The 19,730-nt window shown below is 39.0% G+C and overlaps 2 protein-coding genes across 2 annotated transcripts; one reads left to right on the top strand and one right to left on the bottom strand.

The window, feature by feature from the left end:
- The first annotated feature begins 412 nt into the window (after nt 1-412).
- On the top strand, nt 413-8,583 carry LOC115921169 (probable Werner syndrome ATP-dependent helicase homolog 1). The gene is made up of 6 exons (XM_030978353.1): nt 413-1,081; nt 2,487-2,637; nt 3,677-3,815; nt 4,283-4,453; nt 5,404-5,520; nt 5,862-8,583. The coding sequence occupies exons 1-6, from the start codon at nt 902-904 to the stop codon at nt 6,373-6,375; spliced, it is 1,272 nt and encodes a 423-aa protein (XP_030834213.1). The 5' UTR covers nt 413-901; the 3' UTR covers nt 6,376-8,583.
- LOC115921168 lies at nt 1,910-15,994 on the bottom strand. Its single transcript, XM_030978352.1, has 13 exons — nt 15,325-15,994; nt 13,602-13,784; nt 12,689-13,008; nt 12,163-12,359; nt 11,418-11,688; nt 10,666-11,058; nt 10,078-10,329; nt 9,469-9,606; nt 8,877-9,135; nt 8,186-8,467; nt 7,595-7,822; nt 6,899-7,030; nt 1,910-6,764 (listed from the first exon to the last, which is right to left on the bottom strand). Exons 1-13 carry the CDS (start codon nt 15,620-15,622, stop codon nt 6,403-6,405), a joined length of 3,315 nt encoding a protein of 1,104 aa, XP_030834212.1. The 5' UTR covers nt 15,623-15,994; the 3' UTR covers nt 1,910-6,402.
- Between the last annotated feature and the right edge of the window lie 3,736 nt (nt 15,995-19,730).

Raw genomic sequence — 19,730 nt, 5'->3', positions numbered from 1 at the left:
TGGGGAAAAAATGTAAAATACAAATCATGAAAAACATCTGTACTCTACACAGTAAAAAAAACGATAACTTAGAACCCAAAACACATTTTGATTGTCTATTGTTTAAAACCATGAGACATGACCATCATTATTTGTGTTTTTCTCAAGAGGTTGAAAAATTTCTTCAGATTGACCCCTCCCCTCCCCCCCCCCCTTGGATAAGCGTTAAACAATAGACTATCAAACATTTCTTTGTTTTTCACCAGGTCTGAGTTGCGACCTTATCATAGCAGTATGCCCCTATGGGAGTGAGGGTTTGTTGTCGTCACCGTTGTCGTTGAGGCTCGCCACAGGGCTAGAGTCGAGAACGAAACTTCTTTTGTTCCATTCGTTATCGATGCTGTGTGGGGTGACAGTCATAAAGCCTTCCTGGCCCTAAATATACACATCCCCGAGCGAAGCTCGGGGATGTACCCCGCTTGCTCCAAAAAGCCGCTGAGCCCCCTACACATTTGCCGACGACACGAATATCTATTCTATCATAACCTTTATCACCTTGGGAGTGTGTTCTGGGTGTTCGGTATTACATGAGCTTCATGCAGCTCTATTTATTTTTAAATAAAAATGTTAAAAACTCACCTAATCCTGCCTTTTTATCAGTAAAGTCCTTCACACAGCGAACAAAGTTGTGTGCAGTCCTATGGGGCTCGATCTCATGTAATCGCTGTATATGAACCGGAAGGTAATCGCAACTCTGTGAAGGTCAAGTCACGTGACGAGATCGCCCGAGTAGCACGCGCGGAAGCAACTGCTGTAGCAGACGACGCGACGTCTATACTGTGTGCAATGTAAATTTATAGCGTAATCGCCCAGATTCATTCATGATTCAGGCAGAAATTATTCAGCGTACGTAGAAACTGCCATGGAAACGAGAATGCTCAAAGAAGTTGTGGATGATGTGCTCGGAAGTACTTTTGTACTGAAACAAAAACAGGAGTCCATGCTCATAAGCGCTGCCAAAGGAAATCACACCATGGGGATCCTTCCCACTGGATACGGAAAAAGTTTGATTTATGCCCTCCACGCACCACTTTTGAACAAAGTAGGCATATTGTGTTTTTAAATGTAGCTGTCGTTTTTTTTATTGTCTTAATATTTTTTGTTAATCAGCTTTCTTGAATGGAACATGCAACAGAAAACAAGCGCCGTTTAATATGATTTTGTATAAGTTAATATTAAGGCATTGCCGTATATATACAAACTAGGGGTATGTTTGACCTTTTTTTTTTTTTTTTTTTTTTTTGCCAGTGTTTCATGATTTTTTTAGAGGGGGACAAAATATCAAATGTCCCCCCTCCTATATACGATTTGAGGTTTAACTTGTATTTTTAAGATTATATGCGACTTTTTGGTGTTTTAGTCGATGTGAGACCTTTCATTTTTCTTGTCAGTTTGTTTTGGAGTCGTTTGTTGGTTTTTACCTACCTCTCCACCTCACTTATTTATTTTTTGAAGAAAAAAAAATCACCAACAAGTTGAACAACAAGGTTTTTGTTAGTTTGTTCGTTTGCTTGTCGGAGAGGTGGGTCTCTTGCACGTATCCTGATGGAATAAGGCTCTGTCATGGGTGTAAAGGGGTGTAAAGTAAACTCTCATTTTGTGTTGTTGTAGTTGTTTTTTGGGGGAGGCCGTTCTCAAGGCCATCGTTTTGATCTTCTTTGCCGCTCCTTAGCCCCCCCCCCCCTCCGTTTTGGAATTGGTAGCGGCACACCCCCGTCAAAATAACAGTCCCCCCCCCCCCCCGGGGGGAGTTATACAACCTCCACAATCTTTTCCAAATGTGTCATAAGTATATGCACGCCACGGGTTAGGTGCTCCCGACCCACTCATTTTACATGAATGCAAAAAGGAATGAGATGATCGAGATTCATTCATGCTGGTCTAATTTCAGATCATTATTTTATTTGCATGCATACAGTATACATTCATCGGATAGCGGGCCTTAAAAAGTCCGTCTGATCATGCAATGAGATACCAGGCCCAAATAAGGAACGGAACGGCATACTTCCCATAATTATGTGGATGCAAGACCAGCCAAAAAAAACAAAAAACAAAAACAAATACAAAAAAACAAACAATAACACACATAAATGAATGAAAATAAAATATAAAATTAAGGTTTCAAAATTAGGCAGAGCTGCTGGAAAATGTACTGGTTTTGTCCCAATCACAATCGGTCTTAAAATGATCACTTAAAGATATAATAATAATCAATAAAATAAGATTGGTGGGACCAGCCCCCCCCCCCCCCCTCCCCATTCCCATCCTGCAGCATAGTGAATATGATTATATTTAACCAAAAAGAAAATTGAAGAAACTAATAACATTCATATTCACTGTCTAAAATATATAACTAACAAACACAGTTATATAGTTACCTTTACAAATGTATGATAAACTAAAACCTGTGCATGCATTAATCTTCTTCTTTTTTTTTTTTTTTACAGCTGAATCCACAGAAAACACACATAACCCTCGTAGTAAGTCCGCTTAAAAGTCTAATGCTGGACCAGGTGCGCAGATGGAAGAATCTTGGCATCAGAACTGCGGCCATTCTTGGCCATTCAGGTCATGACATGGACAGGGAGACTGAAAACGGTAATTCAAACAGCAACGAGAGATTTTACACGTTGTGGGTCATACAGCGGATTATACCAGGTGTCCCAGAAATAAAGTGGAACGAAGATTTTTCAGTATGCTTGCCTTAATTCAAAAGCTACATATTTGGTTTTACATTATTGGATAAATCATTTTCTACCAAAGACCAAAGAGAATGATGCCAAGATTGTTGTAAATGGTTCAGTAATTTTGATTCTATGCCCGTTTCTTTTAATACAATCATTTTCAAATTTCGCATGCTTTTAGCGACCAATATATAGGAGTACTTGTGTCGGGAATGGCGTGTAACATGCGTCCGTTTTCCGATTTCAGTTTTTCTTTTGTTTGCATGCATCAATGGGCTCCCCCCGAACATTCGAAATTTGAAAATGACTTTATTTAAAGAAACGACATGAATCAACACTACTCAATCAAATTCAAAGATCTAATTAGTATCATTCTCCTCGGTAGAAAATTCTTTACCCAAATGATGCAATAAAATTATACATTAAGGATCGTCATCACTTGTATAGGTAGGGCGTAATAGCATTACCATAATTTACATCACAACAAATAGTGCTTCTTCTTGCCACAGTTATGGTTAAATATATGGTAATAGTGTATAACATTATTATTATTGAAGTGATAATGCAAAACATCAAATCCGATGTACAATAAAATAGATAGACGACATACACTGTAAAAACTGGGGTGTTAAAATTGACACCAGTCGGTTTTAGTAGAGGACTACACCTTCAGGTATTAAAATTACTACCTTAGAGTTTGGACATAACACCAAAAATGTTAGAATAACACCATTGGGTGTTGAATTAACACCACAGATGTAAAACGCATGGCGTTGTCCTCTATGTACACCCGATATCAATATAGTTCTTGTTGTATCTGTTGATAAGAAATACAAGTGGAATAGATGTGGGATGTGATTATTTCACGTGTTTATATACAGAATGCACTCGATAGAATTTGACATGAATGCATCGATCACAACGTTCCTGTTATTTCTTCATTTATTAAACAGACCTGATGAATGGAGGGACAGACCTCGTTTTTACTTCCCCGGAGGCCATCCTGTCCCCTAAGTGGTGGCAATGGGTGCGGAAGTTTCAAAACAGGATTTCGTTGCTGGTGCTAGATGAGGTTCACTGCTTTACAAAATGGCATGTTCTTGAAAATTATTTATATATTTCAAGCCATTATCATACAAAATACATGTCTTTTAAAAGCTTATCACTTTTGTTTCTGCTAATCATGTGATTACATGGGCCCATTCAAGATAGCTCTGCATTATGAAGCTGCGTGAAAGTCTTAAACAGCAAGCGAGTTTGCAAAATGCGCCTTCAAAATGTGACATATTCATATAAGACAAAATAGGTATTTCCTCTTCATCGTTTACATAATGAAGGCCTATACATATACTCTGCACCAATGTCATTTTCATAAATATTAACAAGGAGCTACGTTTTCTGAGCTCAGTTTACTTCACTCATGCACAGTGGGATGTGCACTTTCACATGAAGACACTAATTATAAACCATAATTACACATTATCAAATTCACAACATTCACTGATAGGTAAATAGGTCAAACGAGTCAATTTTACCAATCATTTGTGTTCATCTTACAGGGGTCTTACATTCAGGGAGGAGTACCTCCGGACCACATCTTTGACATCCAGGCTGGCATGCCCTATAATGCTTCTTACAGCCACGGCAACAAACAGAATGGTCACAGAAATACTTCAAAACCTGAATCTCCGCAGGGAAGAAGTAGAAATATTCGCCGCTATTCCCAACAGGTTGGTTATACCTTATCATCATAAGCAGTTAATGTGAATGATCATTATTAATGATTTCTTCAAGTCAATTGATCATGATCATAGTATACATACATAGTATCTACTACTGAACTTCTCTTCCCTTATTGTAATAATAATTATGTGAGAAATCTTAAAGGAAAATGAAAATCAGACAGCAAAAACAAAATAAGAATACAGCCCTGCAGGGTTGCGACTAGGAACATTTATAAATAATAAATATGGTTAAGAGTGATCAGGGGTATATCAAAGATTTTAATAGGGACAGGGTTCAACAGGGGGCGGAAGGAGAACTTGCGCGCTCGCAAATCTACATTCTGCATGATACAAAATATCAGTAAAATGCAGTCAATATCTTTATGTATTTATTTATGCATTTATTAACATTAGATTATTATTATTTTTATTGTTGTTATTATTATTATTATTATTATTTTTTAATTATCATTATTATGATGTCGATGACTATTATTGTTGTTACTTTCATTGTTATTATTCTCTTTCATTTAATTTATTTATTTGTTATATTTTGTTTTGTTTGTTAGGAATTCAAACATGAGTCCGGTATCAGGGTATTAGCCAATCAAAATCGCGAATTTCGAGACTTATGTTTGAGTTGCTGAATTGGGTTTGATATCAGCTTTTATACCACAGGGTCCAGGGTTTCATAATTACTCGGATAGGCCCTTTTGAATATCATAAATGAATCATAAGGGAATTGACAGAACTTTAAATCGGACAGAAACCTGTGTAATACTCGTTATCAGTTGAGGCACATTAATTGTCTACAGCAGAGAGTCATAATGTCATAAACTATTAGGCTACATACGGACATTTAATGAAATCTTGTGTGTAAGGAGACTTTTAAGGAATATATGAATAGCTCTGTGGATATGACTGAGTTCATGTACCTTTAATTGTTCTATCCACAGACCAAACATTCATCTATCAGTGGTTCCGGTGAAGGACAAGTTTGAAGCCATTGGATGGTACTTGGATGAATTAAAGGAGAAGGGTGTCGATGCTGCAAAAACCATCATTTATGCACGGTAAATAAATTTTAAAACGCAATTTTCATTTTTCTTACGGAATTAAGTTTTATGAAGGTTTTCATTTTCAATTAACTAGTATGTCAAAACTTTAGGCGAATCTTTATGACAGCGATGCGTTCATTCTTACGTTTAACGTTTTGCAATATAAAGAATTATGTTCACATTATAAGGGGTCAATTTCATAAGGAGTTACGGTTAATCGTTACTTTGCTCAATAAACGGTTTTCCGTTCAGTTACAATTTATATCACTTTCACTATTGTTGACTGGATCTTAAAAGAGGCACACGTGGATTAGCTTCAATATCCTTAATAATGTCACTAAGTATTGTTCTTTCAGACAAATCGACCACGTTGCTGAACTCTACACATGGCTCAACGAAAGCCTCGCCGAGTCCGCCCATGCTCCAGGACCAGGGCAGTCTTGCAGTGTGGAAAGTAGACTGATCGAAATGTACCACGCATCAACGGACTCAAAGAGTCAGGAACGAATATGTCGTAACTTTTCCACCGAAGGTTCTAAGCTGCGCTGCGTTGTAGCAACAATAGCATTCGGTTTGGGTGTCGACATCGCCGACATTGATCAGGTTATCCACTGGGGATGCCCTAGTGATGTCCTCTGCTATTGGCAAGAAACAGGCCGATGCGCGAGGGATGGAAGACCCGGAAAAGCCATTATGTATCTGCCACCCTTTTCAGTCAACAAGAGATGGGTTGATGAAGACATGAGGGACCTTGTCCAATCATCCCGCTGCATCCGGAAATCGGTGTTGAACACGCTCTTCGTGCATGGCATGGAAAAGGACAATGTACAGGTGATGTCATGCTGCTCAGTTTGCGACAGTGCTAAGTAATACGGGACCCATAGCATGTATCCATTTCTATGAGTCAGTGCACAATTTAACACTGCGACGCTGTGCATCCATTCTCGTAGAAAGTGCTTTCAGCTTTTTACCAAGGTTCTTTGGATTTCGCAACACCTCTTTATGGTCGAACCCTTCAAAGCCTTTGTGTTGTCTGAAGGGCAAGTATTCAAACAGTCCAAATCCATCGTTCTCATCCACAAACAATGCAACATCTTGTTTGTATACATCCTCTGCTTTCTTCCTAGTTGGCGTCTTCATGGAGACGATCCCGGCATCACTGAACATGATATCCAGGTACCTACCAAATGGTCCTGACATCTTGGCACATCTCTGCGCGTGTTTCTCAGTCACATTTCCATGAGCGAAGTCGATCATACCTGCAAAAATTGATACAGAAAAAAAAACAGTTAAAATATAATTGTTGAGAAGATCAAATCAACCTTGATTTATAATTGCATATCACGTCACCTACGCACAACGCAAAATGCGTCAAACATTGCAACTGACATACCCTTGTAGTCCATGTTAATGTGCTCAGTACCAAGGTCCATCCCTATGTTTCCTCCGGGCTTGCCAGTGACATTGATGACTCTGTTCCAGATCAAATTGTTCCTGATGTCAGAAGGAGCAAATCCACCGATACCTGATGCCATGAAAAAACAATTTGCGAAATCTAAAACCAACATTTCACCAACATGACCAAGGAAATACTTTCTACTTTTCAAACCCCTCGTTCGAGGATCATTTCATGATGTTCAAAGGATCGCATGGGCACCATCCCTTTAACGTTAACTAGCTAGGTCACTATTAGTTTGAATGCACATGCCATCATTATGACCGTTCATCAGTATACACTTTATTAATTGTGTGTTTGCCAGCGTCCTTCTTTCGGCAAATGGCACAAATCTCCTATCTCTTAAACAATGCTTAATCTGTTTATCCCCAAACTCACAATATGCACATCCTGGAGGATTCGTTGTCTAGTACACCTAATCACAAATGAAACGGACGTATTCTATGTGCATTTCAAGTGGAAGTGGGTCTAAAAGATGATGTGATGATGTGGCACACAGAATATATTTTTGGCACATAATAATAAGTTTATCGTGAGTGTCATGAAGTCTTGTCCTGTCAGTTATTCTCGCATCGAGTCAAATGAATATCTTATCAATGTAAAATCTTATAAGTCTTCAAATTCCAGACTCACATGCTAAAAAGTAGTGGGCATTGATGAGGTACTTTGGGTGTCTCTTTGACCAGAAAGTTATGAGATCGATTTTCCAGTCTTCAACCATGACTGGTCCATTTCCAGCCCGAACTGCTGCTCTCCTGGCTAGATGTCGCAATCCTTCCAGAACGAGAGCTCTACTGTGGTTCAGCACATGGTCGTCGTTTTGAGAATCAAGGGCGCATTCTTCACTGCAATACCACTTCTCTGCGAAGATATATATATGGAATGCATTGGAACTAATGGATTTGTGAAAATTTGTTCCCTCTTCTTATTCTAAGGTACGGTTAGGGCTAATAAGATGCTTGTATAATTTATGATCGAACCTCATCAACTAGACTTTTGACATCCATGGAAAAAATGGGAATATGGAATATATAGTCCACGAATAGAGTTTTGGCTTGCATATCGCAGATTCTGGTAGAGTTTTATCCAGATAGGGACACCAAACGTTGCAGGATTAGTTCTATTTAGTGGGTTATCCAAACTTGCTAAAATGTTAATATTTGAAATTGTGTATTTATAATATTCCTGAAACCTTGTAACTATGAACAATTACAATATTCTTACCGGGTAAGAGATCAGTCAACTGAAGACCAATGCATCTGTGGTGATACCATTCATGACCCCTGCAGTTTCCTTTCAATGCGCACTGCGCCATGTTTGTGTTGCCCTCTGGATCGACTTTCCGCTGGCACACACAGTAGATGTAACTCGGACCACTCTCACAGTCGGCGCTGCAATACCAGTCTTTCTCTTTGTCTGGAGCAGCTGTCAACCCAACACAACTAAGGTGAAACCAAGCCTTGTGACATGTTGAACTGCAACACAGCACCATGTCGTCATTCTTTTCTGTATTAATTATTTTAAAAGGTTGGAAAAACATGTATCAGTCTTGTCGAATACAACTCAATTTTCTTTCAACAGAAGTTAGAGAAAACATTATTAAATTCATCCCCTAACTGATAGAGTGATATGTGTTTGAAGGATATCTTCTTTTTCTTCTATTGTCCACTTTTAAAATGCAACGCCCGTCTCCAAAACGAATTTGGGAGGTTTAAAATGCAGTTTAAGATAATTATGTTAGTAATGGCTTTGGAAAAAAATCGATATAGTGTACAATTCAGCTTGTAACTTATTTACCATTAGGTATGGCATTAATTGTCACTTGATTTTGGAAGCTTTTATCATATAATGAAACGGGAGCATATTCAGTTAAAAGTGCAAAAGAATAGATACTGGTACTGATGGACATGCCTACCAGATTTGCAGAGGCAATAGCCTAGTGCATCATCTGTTCCTTCAGAGGCCTCATTCTTGTATGCTTCTGCAGCTACTTGAACTGATGACTTATCGGGCTCCTGGTATATGTAGTCCACAACTTGTTGTGCCACACTCTTTACCCATTGGAGTTGTTCCTCTGTCGTTCCTTTAGCAGGGAAACTATCAGGGATGTCGTTTAGGGATGACGTTCCACAGAACTTCAATGCACAAAGGAGAGTGTACGCCTCGGTCACGAACTGCATAAATTATAAAAATGATTATTATAATGTGACTTTTAAGTTATGCTGGGATCATTCTTAAACTATCAAAACATCGTAACCCCCCCCCCCCCTTTCTCCTTTTACTGACATTTCCATCATCATTTTTGTCAGTATAAGCTTTAATCTTGAATAATTGTCGCCATTCCAATCCACATTTTGAAACGTCTTTCTCCAATTTCAGTTACTTGAGGGAAATTCATCAACACCCCTCCCCCCTTCACATGAACACAAGCAAAAGCAACAAACGCACACACACACACACACACACACGCACACACACATACACACACTCACACAAATACGGCTTACCTCGTACATATCCCAGACATGCTGAACATTTTGCATCACGTCTTTTTTGAAGGAATGGTGATTGAAGTCGCATTTCAGTTGTGCAAGTGTTCCTCGTGCAGAAATACTTTGACCTCTGAAGAACACATTGTTCGAGTCCTATTATAAAGATTGGCAATATATCTGAATAACGTGATTTATGACATATTTTTCAATGATATCATTTACAAGCGATCATTTCAGTTTCTGGCTCTGACTTTGCAATTTACACGTCCTGTTTTGATTAATCGACAAATGAAGAGAATTTGACACCTAACCCTATCTTTTTATTGAACTGCAATATAATTTTTCCTAATCGACATTGTCATTCACGTTTTGAGACACAGAGCATAAAAGGTCATATAAGACGGTGAAAACTCTTTTATTTGATCAATTGTAATTTGCCAACACGTATTTACTGTGGTCCATGTAGGCATTATTTTAACAAGACCGTGGGAGGGGGGGGGGCATGACGCCCATGCTATTAACCCTCCAATTAAGATGATAACATGACTTTTAGACTCGAATATCATCTCACTTAAGAATTATATTGGGCTGCACCAGTGAGAATGTTCTTCCTTTCAAACTGACCTGCAATAGGAGGATCTCCTTGTGGAACTCCTGAGGTGTTGCAAAGAATGCGTCGAGTCTGTCCTCCCATCGTTCCCCGTTACTTCGCGCTCTCTGGGCGTGTAATATGCGTTCGATTGTCAGCCCGTCGCCACTGACGAGGGTCTGTGTTGGTGTTCCTTCGGTAACAGGCACATAGGTCTGGAGGCGCTCCAGGACTGAAATTGTCCCCTGCGTGGTACTAGGATTGGCGTTCACAACTCCAATTGTTACCTGTATTATAGGTAATTATTATCTGAATGTCAACATCTATTTTTCTTTGATAATATAATCTGAACTTATAGCAGTATGCCCACTATTTTCCTGGTTTCTCTCAGTATGAAGGTAGTTTAAAGTTATACTTCTAATCATTAGATATTACATTATCAACGCGAAGTGAACATTTAATTTGTCAAGTTGGTACTGGATAAACAACTAAGGCATACAATTTGAAGTACTCAAATCGGGCACTATAATTCAGATTCAAGTTAAAACAAACAAATTAAAAAAAGACTGTGAGTTGTATATTGAATAAGGCCTCTATAGCTGCACCCCTGGTCAAATTCTCACCATTTCAGACTTCTTAGCCATGGCAGCTGTTTGTGCGTGTTCTTGTGTGATGGGAAGGTCAGGAGATAAGCTCTCTAAAAAGCCCATATGCCTCCCCATGATGTTCGATACCACATCTACTAAGCGCATTCGCTGGCGGTTGAAGACTTCCGGTGAGGGCAAGAAGCTAAACGGGTCTAAGTCCTCTGCATCGCTCACTGTCGAGGATGACGAAGAAGCTGGCACCCTGTCCCTTGCCGCGTAGCACATCGTCTGAAGGAGGAATTTGTTGCTATGTGTTCTGCCTTGATGTTTTGCTTCACATCCCTTCTGCACGTTGTCAATACAGAGTCCAAATGTAGGAGGACCGGTAATGAACTTTAGCTTCCGACGTATTGTCATGCTCGGCGCTTCCTGATCAATTTAGGGAGAGAGGGATTTCGTATTATCCACATGTCAATTCATTTCAGCATAATATTAATTGAGAAGGAAACACCGATTTTTTTTTTTAGTGTTTTCGTGTTATCTAGAGTAAAAAAAAAGTCATACATTGCTACAAGAGGAAGCGGTCATTTCCTCAAACTATATCTCGATACTGCCAAGTTCTTACTAAGGGGACGAGCTGTGGGAATAAAGAGCTTTATAGATTTTAATACGAACAACTTTCAGAAAAAAGAACATAGTAGACGACTAGTATGGATGTACATAATTTTGTTAATTACTGTGAATATTCAAAATGGTGTATGACTCAAGTACACCCTATATTTCTTCACCTCAATTGTACACTTCCACTCTTTAAGTTGTTGGTCATGATTTTCCGCCATTCTATCGACATGGAACCTGACGCGCTCTGCTCCCATGGTGATGCCACTGTGATTGAGCGTCCGGAAGACTTTCTGGGACACTCCTTGGCGCCACAGTTCTATTCCCATGGTCGCCTGGACAAATTGGAAGCTGCGTGGCGAGTGGGTGTATAATGCCATGGCTAGTATAATTCCCATTCTGCGGTCGATGATTTCCTTTGCCTCTTTATCGGATAGTCCCCTTTTAATGGATAAGAAAAATAAGATCGTTTACGTTATTATCTTTCTTATAAGAAGCGTATAAAGTACTTTTCACCGCAAATTATTGCTTGGGAAACAGAATTTGGTTGTTGTACCCTCCCCCCCCCCCCAAAAAAAAAAGTCCAATAACATGACACACAAAACCTCGGACTGCCAATTAAGGCTATCAGATTCGAAATATTAATTCAGTTGTTGAGTTCCTCTAACTTCTCCCGTCTCTATCTTAATGCCACAAAATCATATATTTACATAATTACGTATTGTGCGACACTAAATTGTCCTTTTGCATGTGTTTAGTTTATCTGTGTAATGTTAATTTATAATTTCTTATGTGAAGGAAAGCGCCCACAATCTCTCTTACTTTTCAATGACCCCGCTTTATCCCCCAAAGTACATAACTATGATCAGTGTGAAATGTATTCAGGTTATCACTTATCAGTACTACATGTTGTACCTCCGAGAGCCTTTCTTTCCTTTTGTTCTTCCTCTCTTGGCCCCTTTGACCGAAGGCATCATTGCCGAGATGCAACTGATTGAGAGTGGCATAATCTTCTCGGTGTCCTCTACAAGATCCTCCCAGCTGAATTCTGCGACATTTCCAATTGTCACTGGCTGGCTCAAGGCGCTTCCGGATCGCTTAATGGCTTTCACCTGATAAATACAATCAATCATACTTTAAATTGACTAAAGACATGCGAATACCACGTCGTTATTGTAGTTAAATTGTAAAGCATATGTTTGGTTTCTAATTTAGTCAAATAGTTAAATAACGTAGAAATTGAAACGTTTTCCCGACTCATGACTTGCCTGAAAATCGTTAATTTCATAAAATAATATCGTCTCGCTCTAGAAGCGTAGAAGGAAAATTGTTCAACCAAAATCGATGATACTGGTATCAATTTCTTTAGAATTACATATACACTAATCCATAAAGGCATAGACCGTGCCCCCACCCTCTAGCCTATAATAAAATTTCTTACTTCTTCCCGGATCATCTCTTGCGTGACCTGTAACAGTGCCTTCTTTGCTGCTGGATAATTCCCACATAATTGTCTGAATGCGAGGCGATATTGCGAATTTTCGACACTCGCTACAGCCCTCTCCTTTGCAGTGGTTGGTCTCGAACCAGATTCAGGAAAGAGAGACGGAAGCTCATCGTTGAGTTCAATGCTCATTGATGGTTCTGCGTCTAGAAGAGATGATGATGGCGATGATGGCGGAAGGTTTGTCTGCACGTGAGCATCTACTTGATCATTTGGTGACGATATACATCTTTCTCCTTCTGCGAATTCACCGTCACCTTTGAGTTGAGGAAGAGAAGCTTTAATAATAGTTTATTTTTCTGTGAGACATACGATGTGCTCAAGCTAATCTTGATGAATACGAATACTCCCGTGTCAAAACTTCATTGTGGAATATTTCGATATTGCTTATAAAGTGTTTAATGTTCATGTAATTATTAAGAAACAAGAAAAAAAAAGAGAAATGTATGTTGCATGCAGTTTTACTTCTCAATCCTGAACGGTTATGTATTTGGATGTATGTTACAGTGTTGCTTATCAATCCTGAACGGGAATGTACTTGGATCTAAAACTTTGTGAGCCCTAGAGTTATTTGACGAGATAAATTTTGCGCAGATGGCAACTTGCAAATGTGTAACACTTATTTGAGTAACTTTCCATTCCATTAACCGTTCTTCCGGGGAAAGAGATGCTACAGAAATAATGAATCGGGAGAAATATAATTCAGATTATTTGGGCCGGTATAATTATAGAGACCCCTCTATAAGATATATACCTATCGTTTTGCACATTTTGAACGAATTATATTTTTGCGAACCAGATTCAGGAAAGAGGAACGGGTTTTGCAGAGGTGGTTATAGAAAGAAAATACCTGGCCTCAGTATTTCTCGCGAGGGCGTGTAATCATGGTCATGTTGCACAAGAAGACATGATTCATGCGGAGTGTCCTGCGCTTCCTCCACGGATCCGTTAGGTCTTGGTGCATGGAGGTCAGGCGTCGGAAAATGCGCGGGTCGCTTTGCAGCTGGAGTTGAAAGTCCAGGTGATGAATGTTCTGGCAAAAGTGGAGAAATGAAATCATAAATGAATAAATGAATGAGAAACGGAACACGGACCATATCCTTAATTAGTTAAAAACTTCAAAATATTTTTAAAGATTATATGTTATGTTTCAAATAGCATAACATCAAATGATTTAATGTTTGGGGGTTTAAAAATTCAGAATTTTGATGCAACCCCCCCCCCCCCCTTCAAAAAAAGGCTCTTGCTCTCTCACTCGCCAGCACGCAGTATTCCCGATAGAGGGGCTGTAAACATGTAAGCCTCATGCTAGATATTTGTGGTACATGAGCATTCTTTTCTTTTTCTTCTTAACTTTCATATAAATTTGTTATATTAATACCTTCACAAATTCGTTGCAGGTACAAAAATGTAAAATAGAAGGACAGGTTTCGTAATTGCATAAGAATTTTCTGATTCGGTAACCCAATATAAAAAGTAATTCCCTGTTTCCTATGCAGAAGTACGTGAAATATCGGCTCGCTCGATGCGCTCGCTAGCACTATTAGGCTTTTTGGACAGGGTGAGTTCTCGGTTTGTGTTTATAAATCTTTATTCATAAGGCAATGCACCCGCCTCCTCATAATATAAAAAATATCCGATTTGAATTTATAAACCAACTTAAAGAATGCCTTATCTTTTACTCAGAAATATACAAATTTTATGCTCTCTCGTTGCACTCGCTCGCAATGATTTCAGACCCCTATAGTCTGTTCAGTATTCGGTTTGTCTGTATATGTCGTTATTTTAAAGACCAACCGCCCAATCATAAAACTTTGACAATGGGGATACACTTTGATTATTCAGGAAATAAATTTGAAGTATTCTATATACTGCGTAGGGTATGTTCATTTTTTTTTCAGTGTCCCTACCGTGGGAACGGGACACCTCTTCCCTCCATTTCCATCCTCCCCCACCCCCCCCCCCTCCCACTCAGCCGCTTCAATCGCTCCCTCGCCCCGATATTGACCATGGGCAAATCATGAACACGGATCAATGAACATGGATTAATAAGATATCGAGTAGAATATTAAATAATTTTAGATTAATTTTTCTGAAATTGTCTCACAATAACACTGCACTTCAACATTATTCTTTCCGACACTGTTTCGTATGATCATCATAGCCCTAGCCAACTCAATTTATCCCCCCCCCCCCAAACAAAAACAAAAACAAACACAAAAAATCATAATTGAGGCGTGATGCTCGTTGCCCATCACCTGTGCACCATTTCCTTAGAACAATTAAAATCCTAAAATTTTTCCAGCATAAGAAATTTAGGTAAATATATTAAAGTAGGCCTACATGATTTGGACCCTGTTTGAAATTATTATCTTTGTTTGGTTGTTTGTCAGAATAAAAACTAAGCATGGGTTTGGAAGAGTGGTGTACTGATGAAAGGGTCCAATTAAATTTAGCTGTATATAGTGCCATACTAGAATTCATGGGGGAGGGGTGGTCGAGAGCAAAATAGACATTAATAATCGGATCATGTTTTGAGGAGATGCCGGATTTGGGCAGATCTGGATTCCTACCATATTCCTCCGACTCTTCATGTACTCGTTGAGGACTTTGTCCAGGGGATCCGGCTTGATGCAGCGTCCGTCGGGCGGTCCTTTTCCTACTCTGTACTGGCCTTGTTTGACTGACGAGGAACCTGTAGCACCGTCTACAAATAAAAACATTCAGTTCATAAAACGAAGGTGGCTTCCTAAAAATAGCCGTGAATGTTCTTGGCGAGGTGGTTGTTTTGACTTGATGACGATAAAAGCCTTTGTTTTTTGGTGTAAAATTTTGTTTACAATTGATGCAAGAAGAAATAGTTCCCTCCATTTTAGCCTGCAGCAGACGACAAGCTTTCCGTAACACATTGAACGCACACGTGCTCGCACTTCCGGTTGCGCATGCGCAATACGTATGTTTCGTGAAGCTACTATTTTGGAATTTTAGTGCGATCACCAAGGACCAAGTTTTAGGTTAATTTGTTGCATTAAATCAGTAAAACCTCACTATCAGATATCAAGAAAGATGACAATGGATGCGCACAGCAACGTGGCATAGCCAAATGTGAGTATAGTTCCAAAATAATTAATTGCGTTAATTTAAAATGTTTTTTTTTAAATGTAGAAATTCTAGAATTGGCCGTTCACTGTACTGGCGGTATGGGAGGAGGTCAGACGCCGTGCTACGCACGGCGTCTGGTCAGGCTATCCTGGCCCAAGCTTGTCCAGCAGTTGGTGGTTATGGCAATGTAATCATATCCCATCATCCAGTGCTTAATTTTAGCTTTTTTGTTCCCGAAACCTAAGATCAAGCATTCTCATCACAGTTTCCAGGTTGTACATGTCCTCCACATTCTTGCAGATGGCTGAGATGTGAAAGGACCCATATCTGGATCTCTCTGCATCAATTTTATGGCAAGTGACAGTGTCATTTATTTTCTCCTTGAGAAAATTCCCAAGCGTGTGGGCATCCAGCTCTGGATCAAATCTTGTGGTGAATACGTGTACAGGCTTTGTCTGTACAGCTTGAATCCGTCCTGTGCTGGCTTTTCCTACAATACCAGGCTTCCTCTTTGGAACTATTATATAACCAAATGTTCTAATTCTAACTAAATAATAGAAAATCTACTACAGTGGCTCGCGTTTAATTTCACAAAACATAAACAAAGACCATTAAATCGTCATCCCTGTAACAACAGGATAATAACAACAATAATAAATCATATTTTCACAATACTTTCAACCTATTTATAATTCATTTTACTTAATGAAAATACAATAACTCTACATCAAAACATATCTTCACTCTTAACAATTCTTACACATGAGGATCTGTTGCTCCTTCAATTTTACATGTCCAGAATTTGTTCTTCTTAATTGAAACAAATATATCAAAAATCTTGATAATCTAGATATCTCTTTGGTTACTTGGTGCCCTTTAACCTCATGTCAATATCCTGTCTTGATCTTCCAATGAACCACAGATCTTAGTAACTTACACATCAGGATCTGTTGCTTCCTCAATAAATCAAGTCCAGAATTTGTTCTTCTTGATGGTACGAGAGCCAGTGTGCTTTTGATCTTTCTGCCGTATCTTGGCTAAGATTTTCAGTTTGTCATCACGTGCTCGCTTTTGGATCTTACTCACACTATCAGCAAGAAGTTTTCTTTACTCTTTCTTTGCTCTTCTTCTGGTCTGTAGTTTGACACTGGTGTTGTAGTTGTACCATCAAAATTAGTTGTACTGCCAAGATTTTACATCTTCAGACAAATCAGACATTACAGCTGTGATAAGGCGGTTAGGAGTTGGGCAGTTCTTGATGATAAACTTGGGTGGTCGTATGATCATGATGATAAAAACCTACCCTGTCATTATCAAATAGAATGTTAACCTGTTCCCACAAAAAGGTTTCAGCCGGCATATAAGACGACCTGTCCAATCTTCTGCTCCCTCAATTATACATGCCCAGAATTTGTTCTCCTTAATTGAACAAATATATCATAGATATTGGCAATCTAGATATCTCTTTGGTTACTTGGGGGACCTTTAACCTCATGTCAATATCTTGTCTTGATCTTCCATGATTGCTGCAGAACTGTTAAACTGCAATTCCTGGCTGTGGGATGACTTAATGGGGGGGGGGGGGGGGCAAATTGATCCACGAGACTGAGTAGACCAGCCCTTGTGAACCTGTATTTCCTCCAGATCAATGGGTCTACTCTGTCTCGGAAGACTCTTTCCCTCCTACCCAATAATATATTGCAATGTATTATCTTCCACCTGGGCAACAAACAAAAAAAATAAATAAATCGCCCAAAATGTCTTTCTGTGCATTTGAACCTGAAAATGGTGTTAATGTCTGTTTACCCATTTCTGGTCAAGTGACTTCTTGACGAAACGAACCTCCAGTATTGGTTTTCTGGAGGGAGGCATGAGTCTGAAAAAATGAAAAATGCCCTTCGGCGCATGTGAACCTGAAAATGGTGTTAATGTCTGATTACCCATTTCTGGTCATGAGGCTTCTTGACGAATCGAACCTCCAGTATTGGTTCTCTGGAGGGAGGCATGAGTCTGAAAAATAAAAAATGGCTTTCGGTGCATGTGAACCTGAAAATGGTGTTAATGTCTGATTACCCATTTCTGGTCATATGGCTTCTTGACGAATCGAACCTCCAGTATTGGTTCTCTGGAGGGAGGCATGAGTCTGAAAAATGTCCAAAATGTCTTTCGGTGCATGTGAACCTGAAAATGGTGTTAATGTCTGATTACCCATTTCTGGTCATATGGCTTCTTGACGAATCGAACCTCCAGTATTGGTTCTCTGGAGGGAGGCATGAGTCTGAAAAATGTCCAAAATGTCTTTCGGTGCATGTGAACCTGAAAATGGTGTTAATGTCTGATTACCCATTTCTGGTCATGAGGCTTCTTGACGAATCGAACCTCCAGTATTGGTTTTCTGGAGGGAGGCATGAGTCTGAAAAATGAAAAATGTCTTTCGGCGCATGTGAACCTGAAAATGGTGTTAATGTCCGTTACCCATTTCTGGTCATATGGCTTCTTGACGAATCGAACCTCCAGTATTGGTTCTCTGGAGGGAGGCATGAGTCTGAAAAATGAAAAATGTTCATGGCTTGAGAGTACATTGATATCTCCCTATAGAAAGCTCCATCCGTTATATCTGTTATGTCATCCTGGTCTAGATTCAGATTCCTGTTAAGAACAACTTCCCCGACTTCAGTAGACTGGAGTTAATGCTGCAGTTGTTGGTTCAGAGGAAGAACAATAATATATTACATTTATATAGCGCTTTATACAAAGTTTCTAAGCGATTAACAAAAATAAAACTAAAGTAATGTTAACCTACAAATTACAACACTATAATACATGATACACAATTATAATAACAGATTCCTAATAACAATCATACAATAATAATAGTTAATATTTACAAAACGCTTTATAGTTTAACAAACAAAATATGATTGCATTACATATTAAAGGTAATACAAAGTTTTGGGAAATTTTGAAAATTGGGTGGATAGTGATTCATACAATTTTGATTTATTTGGATGCCCCTGTGGATGTATTAAAAGCACTAAAAAAATAGCGCCTGCGGCCATACAATGGTAGCTGCGACCATGAAAATCTCAGAACATGTAGTTGTGATATATAATTTCCAAACGGGAATAGCTAATCGGTCGATTTTAGTCGAGAAACATCGTTTTATAGCTTAATTCATATCTTGACCTCTAGAGGGAGCTATACAACATAAAGAGTTATTATTTACAATTTCATAACTTTAGACTCGATTTCAACCGTGACAACGATCAATGAATATTGTCGGATCGCATATGCTTCCAATATGTTCATTTGAACCAAATTCATGACCCCAAACCAAAACTTTGTATTACCTTTAAACAGATAAGTCCTAAGTTTACTCTTGAATGTTTCTAACGTTGGGGACTCGCGTATTTCATGTCATTGTAGATCAGGAACTGGGACTTTTTCATGCTCTCACTTCTTTCAAAATATACCACACCGGTTACATACATCTATACTATCATGACATCCGATTTCATCTTTGCATTGGCAATAAAAATGGAACTAAAACAGTCCTTTATAATCCAACAACGCATTTCCAAACAGATACTTGGACGATGAAGATTGATTAGTTCTATCAGATCTTGAGGCGCTACTCCAGACAAATGGTGCTTCACCACAAAAACTCAAGACAGCTAGAAGTGAATCCATCCATCGTCCAGTTCACTCATGGGGTCAGGAGATATCTGGTCATTGTAGACCAGGAACTCTCTATATGTCTTTGTACACCAGGAACTCTCTATATGTCTTTGAAGACAAGGAACTCTCTACATGTCTTTGAAGACCAGGAACTCTCTACATGTATATGTCTTTGGAGACCAGGAACTCTCTATACGTC

Source organism: Strongylocentrotus purpuratus, unplaced genomic scaffold (assembly GCF_000002235.5).
Source record: "Strongylocentrotus purpuratus isolate Spur 01 unplaced genomic scaffold, Spur_5.0 spur5_scaffold_1, whole genome shotgun sequence".
Lineage (NCBI taxonomy): Eukaryota > Metazoa > Echinodermata > Echinoidea > Camarodonta > Strongylocentrotidae > Strongylocentrotus > Strongylocentrotus purpuratus.
The sequence above is the reverse complement of the archived record's forward strand: the minus strand, read 5'-3'. Positions and strand labels throughout refer to the sequence as shown.

Coding starts and splice junctions, on each gene's coding strand:
- LOC115921169 (XM_030978353.1), top strand. CDS start 902: ATGGAAACGAGAATGCTCAAAGAAGTTGTGGATGATGTGCTCGGAAGT. Junction 3,816..4,282: donor GTTCACTGCTTTACAAAATG/GCATGTTCTTGA, acceptor TTCATCTTACAG/GGGTCTTACATTCAGGGAGG. Junction 5,521..5,861: donor AAAACCATCATTTATGCACG/GTAAATAAATTT, acceptor TTGTTCTTTCAG/ACAAATCGACCACGTTGCTG.
- LOC115921168 (XM_030978352.1), bottom strand. CDS start 15,622: ATGGAGGGAACTATTTCTTCTTGCATCAATTGTAAACAAAATTTTACA. Junction 13,009..13,601: donor GCGAGAAATACTGAGGCCAG/GTATTTTCTTTC, acceptor CTCAACTCAAAG/GTGACGGTGAATTCGCAGAA. Junction 9,607..10,077: donor AGGAGATCCTCCTATTGCAG/GTCAGTTTGAAA, acceptor TCTTTATAATAG/GACTCGAACAATGTGTTCTT.